The 7,500-nt window shown below is 38.7% G+C and overlaps 1 protein-coding gene across 5 annotated transcripts in view; it reads left to right on the top strand.

The window, feature by feature from the left end:
- Positions 1–7,500, top strand: part of adgrl3.1 (adhesion G protein-coupled receptor L3.1) — a 167,486-nt gene that overhangs the window by 65,648 nt on the left and 94,338 nt on the right. For all 5 annotated transcript variants that reach the window (XM_047816555.1, XM_047816554.1, XM_047816553.1 and 2 more), the window contains one exon: positions 4,729–4,743. In XM_047816555.1, coding sequence (XP_047672511.1) covers positions 4,729–4,743 — 15 coding nt within the window. The remainder of the gene's footprint in view (positions 1–4,728; positions 4,744–7,500) is intronic.

Below are 7,500 nucleotides of genomic sequence, written 5' to 3'. Positions count from 1 at the left end.
AAAAATCGTAAAGACTGCCTTTTCCTTTTTACGCGTCCGTGCAAGTCCGATTGTAGGTTTTATAATCTCATGGAGCAGTCCATGATTTTTCTTTCTCTGTTAATAAATTAGGATTGCGTTCATATTTTTATACGAAGGAGCCAGAAAGACGTTTTTGTTGCAGCTCAGCTTTTGAGACAGAATGCTGTTACACTCCAGTAATTACATATTAATCAAGACTTCGTGATGATGAGGTTCTGTCTTGACTGTAGAGCTTTTCACATGTGAAATAGTTTCCTGGTTGAATATAAACCTAGAGTAAAGGAAATCCTGGGTTTTAGTGTTTGACATTTCACACTGCTCATCCTTTTTCCCGGGGTTAACAGTTAATCCTGGTTCTTCATAATCTGCCATTTCACAATGTACATTCTTAATCCCTGGATTAACCTTTTACTTATTTGCATATTCGCGGCATCAGCAACAATGATTGGATCAATACAGAATGCGACCGCTTTAAATAAAGGTTGTCTCACAGTCTTTTTGAGGGAAAATAGGCTAAACATTTGGATATTTTTATGAATTTGATCTAATTTTTAAAGAAATTGCTGCCTAGATGCTATTGTTATAGTTGTGCAGGTGTCTGTTATCCAACTTCTGCAAATTGTTCAGTCAGTTGCTTAAATGCTATTCTTCTTCTTCTTCTTCTTCTTCTTCTTCTTCTTCTTCTTAATATAATTTTTATTGTTATTATTATTATTATTATTTCTCTTTGAGAAGACTTTGCTGTAAATATTAAATTGTCTATACAGTATTAACGTGTTTTGCCATCAACTTTTGACGCTTTTTTTTTTACGCAGGGTTTCTGTGACTGTACAGATCTCAGGGTGAAGCGCTGTTCAGTTTCTGTTTGTGTTTCCATTGCAAAGCATCTAACATTTTAAAATCTCATTGTTACACACTGAACACATTTAACACTGCGGTGTGGAGTCAACATCATGAACTGATCTACTTCAGAGTAGAGTTTCATAATCTCATTGTTAAACCTCCTTAATTACACGTGTGAAACTTTCCTTTAGCTGGGGTTAAAAGCAGGGCTTAAAACCGCGATATTCCAGGGTTATTAAATACATTATGTTAAAAAAAATTAACTAGCAACAGCTTTGTTTATCTGTAACGGTCATTACAGGAAATTATCCTTAGCCACCAATCGGACTGGACACATCTGGATGAATTTAATTCAGCTGGATTGTCTGTCTCTGAGGGTTGCGTTTCATTCTCTGAGAAATCCGACAGTCCAGGATGCAGAGTAAAATCTGTGTATGCCTTCTTCTTCTTCTTCTTCTTCTTCTTCTTCTTCTTCTTCTTCTTCTTCTTCTTCTTTTTCTTCTTCTTTTTCTTCTTCTTCAACCACTGGATTAAAAAACTGTTTGGTCTCCACTCTATGGAAAAGTTGTGAGATTTTTAGGAACAGCAAATGAAACATAAGATGAGACACCCACAAAAGTGGAGCTGAATTGCAGCCAGTCAGTGGAAGAGTGGGATCAAATTCACAAGTGCCCTTACCTGTCAGTACTGGAGCTGTTAGAAAGGCAAGGGAGGGTGTAACCAAGTGTCTAACCAAGTATCGGGAAAGAAAACAGGCATTTATTAATGGTACATATATCTTTAGGCAGGTGTTAGTGAGAAACAAATAATTGTCAAATCTAAAAGGAAATGTGTGTGTGTGTGTGTGTGTGTGTGTGTGTGTGTGTGTGTGTGTGTGTGTGTGTGTGTGTGTGTGTGTGTGTTAATTTGCAAAATTAACAAGACCTGGAATAGCCAATCAGGGAACAGGAACTGATTAGATCTCTGACCTCTGCTGGTGGGGAGAGGTACTGTCCTAGTACTGTCCCAATATCCACTTTAATAGAAATACACCTGCATATCTGTGGAGTTATCTGTAATCAGCCAATCATGTGGCAGCATCATAATATTCAAAACCATGCAGATGCAGGTTAAGAGCTTCAGAGTTTATGCAGAATTGTGCAAAAAAATAATAAACACTGAGTGAGTGACTGAAAGCATCTTGCTGATCAGAGTGGTTAGAGGAAAATGGCCAGACTTGCTTTTTACAGCCATAGTGAGCAGAAAAGAATAACAGACTGCACAAAACACAACAAATCTTAAACGATATGAACTACATCAGCAGAAGATCACATCAGGTTCATGTGCTGTTAGCCAATTCCAGGAATCTGAGTCTATCCTGGGTTAAAGTCTAAGCAGGTGTACAGATGTTCCTAATAAAATGGACAGTGAATCCCAATGTTGTTTTTTTTTCACTCGGTTTCCGTCATCGTTACTAAAAGAAAACGATCCAAGCTTTATAATGAAATGCGGCTTGTTTCCTGATCTGAGAAAGACATCTCATGAAAGGCAGTTCATGAGATTACTCGGATAAATGAGAGCGAGTGCTTGCCAGAAAGTTCCACAGTGCAGCTCCAGACTGATAACGAACCTGGGCGACGGAACCGAACGAGTGCACAAGTTCAGGAGTTGAATGAAGTTGTGTTCTGCAAAATGACATTTGCTCTGAGTGAAAATCGTGACCTTAACTCTAAACCAGAAAAAGTAATGTTTATCAGTTCTTCAAGAACTGTATAGCCCTGACACACACACACACACACACACACACACACACACACACACACACACACACACACACACACACACACACACACACACACACACACAGGTAATTTAATTACCCCTGTGCCAAAGACCCTTGGGAGCACATTCCAAATGTTTTCTGGAGGATCTTTGGCTCTTTTCTTCTCCCCTGTGTTGGAGCAGGTGGCTGTGTTCCAATCCGCCTCCCTGTTCTTGGCCCCGATGTAGGACATCTGCTTTGTTCGCCTGTTTTTCCAAGTACAATGTACAGGTCAGGTCTAACATTTAGCTTAGCAAAACAGCCAGCGGGTGTTAATATATTGTTTGGTGTTTATATGGCAATCGCTGCCAGTCAGAGGTTTTTAAACATGTCAGGGTTTTATTACAGACTGCTGTTGACAATTTAATAAGAAACAAAATGATACATTTTTGTATTTACGGACTTCTTCCACATTCTCTCTCTCTCTCTCTCTCTCTCTCTCTCTCTCTCTCTCTCTCTCTCTCTCTCTCTCTCTCTCTCTCTCTCTCTTTCTGATTCTAATAAGACTCTAAATGAGTGTGATCCAGTTTTCTGGTTGCATCCAGATTGTCTTCTTATATTTATTTCTTAATTCGAATATATTGAGCGTTAACACAGATAACACAGTTCCTACATGTCTTGAATGCACACTTCTTCCAGCAGTAACCTGCACATGTGTTCTCGCAACCAGACAAACATTCCACCAGTGATGAATACATGTCCAGATAAGGAAAATGTTACAAACTAAAACCACTGGCTTGTTGAGTGTCATGTTTTAGTCCCCAAAAACTGGAGCCAGGAGCTTCAAACTCAACTCATGTGTCAGTGGGAAACACTAACAAGTTAACTAAAGTGTGTGACAGTTTAAAGGAGGTTATGTTGAACAGCAGGATTTGCCTGGAAATGATTGGAGATTGGAGAGTTAAATAATAACGCAGGGCTAAGGGTAGATGCGTAAACAGTACAGTATGATACTGGCCACAGACACATCCAAACTGGGCGGCTGAAGACGCTTAGTAATTGTGCTCTGTGATAGACTGGCATCCTGACCAGGGTGTCCCCTGCCTTGTACCCTGAGTCTCCTCTGATAGACTCCTGGTTCCTTGCGACTCAGTATGAAACACGTGGATCATCAGTCTTTTGCTCCAGTGCCCTTGATCTAAATGCGGTGTCACTGATCTCCAAAATAAGGACATGAATAAAACAAAACCAACAAAACCAGAAAATTGTGAGAATTAATTCTTTACCGGAATGATTCTGAATCGTGACTCTAAATCATTAGTGGAAACCTATTTGTTTCCGGAACTGGACGTTGTTTAAATTGTCCAGAATGCCGCAGCCAGGTGTCTGATGGTCAGATCTCTTGGCATCGGCTGCCGGTCAGATCATTGAGCAACCAAAGCAACTGTATATCTGTCTGACATGCTGAGCCCACACAATTCATCCAGATCACTTAGATGTGAGGATCTTGGATTGCATTCTGTCCCCAGGTCCAGATTAAAGCAAAGAAGGGATTGAAGTTTTGCCCTTAGACGTCATCAAACTCAGGATTTCTTGAAAAATCATTAAAAAAAGATGTCAATCAATCAATAATGTTTTTAAAATTCCTGCTTAAAAATGTTTCCTTTCCCCATGAACCTGTTTGTGTGTGTAATTTTGTGTGCAGAGAAAATTTGAAATACTTCAGGGAGAAAAAAAAAATCAAGTGTCAAAAACTGTACAGAATGAATGGTATGAAAGGTATAATGAAGGCTGGCACATAAAACTGATACGATTTTATTTTACAGTGAATTAAGCTGCGAGCGAACCGAATTTACTGAGTAAGAGTAAAAATTAATCACCTAACCAGACTCCTGGTTTAAAGGTTGGCGGAGCCACGTTTTCGCTCTGATCAGTTTCTGTAGGTTGATTTTTCTCAGCGATTTTCCTACGGTCGATGCAGATTACATGACATGATGTATATTATGTACATATGGAGGTCATTTGCTATGCCGTCATTAATCTGTGATCTTTCTCTCTCTCTCTTTCTTTGTCTCTCTCTCTCTCTCTCACACTTGCTCGCCCTGCTGGAAATGCGAATGCAGAAGTGGAGCAGAAAGGTAGGTCCATTACTTTAATGCAGTTTAAGTGTGTAATTCACCATCTGCCTATTTTCTGTGTTATTCAATACTAAGCCCTGATTGGGGATCAGTAGCCCGTAATGCTGCATATCAGTAAATGTGAAGGAGAAACCAGATCTCGACTACAACCCCGTACTCACCCAATTAACCCCCGACTCTCTCCGACATCTCTCCGCCGAGCTTTCCCCAGGTCTCTTACTTTTTTTCCCCTTAGTTTTGTATTGTATTGTTCGCACCCTGCAGGGGGTTAAACAACAACAACAAAAAAAGGAAATAAAAACTCCCAGCAGGACGATTCTACACTATAACAGCGGAGTGTGTGATGTCGTGATCATCGCAGCATCTTAATTTTCTGTGAGGGCTTTCGTTTTGTTTTGGGTTTTTTTTTTCTTTCAGAAAAATATTGACTTATTTTCTATAAAGAAAATGTAACTATCTGCCAATTTTAAAAGGAAACCAGAGAAGAGGTGAAAACACTTCCTTTTTTAGTTGTTTACTTCTACAACTGGTTCCACAACCTACATTGTCAGAAGCATTCTGGAGTTTCTCGAATATATATAAACTCAAGAAAAATATAAAACCTATATAAATACTGCATCTTAACACACACATACAAAATGACCGACATCCGAAATGACTGGCACAGTAACCCAAATAATTTTGAACACGATATGCTTTACTGAATCTAAAGATACTAGTTCAGTGATTTTACAATAAAATATACAGAATTTGTAAGCAAAAACCTTTCAATATCTCGTTACCAGTAGGTGGCGCAGTTTCGGTTAGAGGAGAAACTCGTTCGCTTATCAGTCAGCTATAACGAAAACAATCTGCTAACTGAGATATTAAAATTGTAGAATAATGGAATTCTGTCTATATAAATAAAACATCCAACATCCAACAAAATTCTAACTGTTTATTCAACTCTAACTAGTTATTTGACCAAATTACAGTCCAATAAACCCATTTTTTCAAAAGATAACAGTGAATTTGGAAGTCTAATATTTCCTTTTTCTTATTTGTGAAGCACATAGGCCTACTCAGTAAGGACAACTAAAGATAACTCCAGCAACACGTCTTACTTGAAAATGAATGAATGAAAAGGAAATCTAATATAGCTTTGGTCAGGATTTATTAGGTTCAGGTTCTTTACGATTTTGAAGTGCATGTGTAAAAAAGATGAGAGTATCACAATTCAAAATGGCTGACATCCAAAACGACTGAACCAGTAAACTAGGTATCTTCTTATTTTTTATGTCTCACTAAATCAAAAGATACCAGTTCTGTGATTTTATACAGAAAGTTATAAGCAGAAATTATATTTGTGTTCCACTGAACAGTTTGGAAGGATTTTCAAAAGCAAAAAGCTTTAATTTTTTATTTTTTTTGCCAACCAACACATATTTGGTCTCATGCGACATGAATTCACTATTTATTTGCATTTTAAAACTTTCTTTTCTTTTCTTTTCTTTTCTTTTTTTATTCATGGCGGGAAATGTTTTAACGACGGAAATAAAATCAGAGATATTCGGATCGCTTGTATTATGTCAGACACTCTTTGAGCTGTTAGAGGAGTAGTTTCAAGTCTCAAGCTTTACGATTAGATCTACACGGCCATATATGGGGAAAAAACACAAAATTAGAAACAAACAAACAATCAAACAAACAAACAAATAAATAAATAGTAAAACCCCCTCCAACCCTGGGTTGTACATTTGCCACCCACCGCTAGGGTTCATGGTTCGCTTCATACCTCTTGTATGGACTTGTATGGGTTTCCTTTGCCATCTCTGGTTTCCTCCTCCCCCAATCCAAAGACACATGCCTTAAGCTGACTGGCATTTCTAAATTGTCCAGAGCTCCTCTGGCCTTGTTCCCCGAATCCCCTGAAATAGACTCCAGATTCCTCTGTGACCCTGTATAGGATCAGCGCTACAGGAAATCGATGGATGCTGTTTGAGATTCAAGCACTTTGAAGGTCAAATGTAAACGTAAAAGGGTAAAAAAATCCAATTTCTATTGGTGTGCGAGTATTTGATTTTTAATAACACTTGAGTTTTTTATATTTAACAAAAGTTTAAATTAGAAAACCTTTTTCTAAAGATTATTACGGTTTTTAAATTTTACATCCCTGCGTATCAGTCGTCTACCCCAAGACAGGAGAACGACGTACCAGAGATTCGTCGTATACTTCCAGGAGTACAGCACTAACACATTTCTGACACACTGCAGTAAACCTCGTTCTGAGTAAACATACCGTAAGCATCATGCAGGCTTTCAGTTCAGGGTGTGAAATTTTGGATTTTCATTGTAATTTCCCTCAAATGAACCTGGATTGAAGCCAGCCAATCAGCAGCCAGAGTTTTTTGACTGACAGCTCCCTCATTACGAGCCAATGTATCCCATGATCAGCAGCGCATGGAGAATGAAAGGTGAGCGCTAATTGTGTGTATTGGCGTGAAGTTTAAACCAGAGGTAGCTTGTGATGTTGTAACCATTCCAAAAATAGCCCCGGTAGCATTTAGAACAGGGACAAAGGAAGCAGGAAGACTGGAGCAGGAGGACAATATTTTATTGTAGAAGGAGCTCTCTGTGTTTTGGAATAACGACATGGCGAGCTACACAGAGTAAACCGAATGGATATAATGTTCTTCCTGTTCACACACTTCACCTTGACCTGGGTCACACACACAGCACTATTCAGCTTCACAGGCTCATATAAAACAAGATGCATCT

This window comes from Tachysurus fulvidraco, chromosome 7 (assembly GCF_022655615.1).
Source record: "Tachysurus fulvidraco isolate hzauxx_2018 chromosome 7, HZAU_PFXX_2.0, whole genome shotgun sequence".
Lineage (NCBI taxonomy): Eukaryota > Metazoa > Chordata > Actinopteri > Siluriformes > Bagridae > Tachysurus > Tachysurus fulvidraco.
This window is presented reverse-complemented; position numbering and strand designations above follow the sequence as displayed.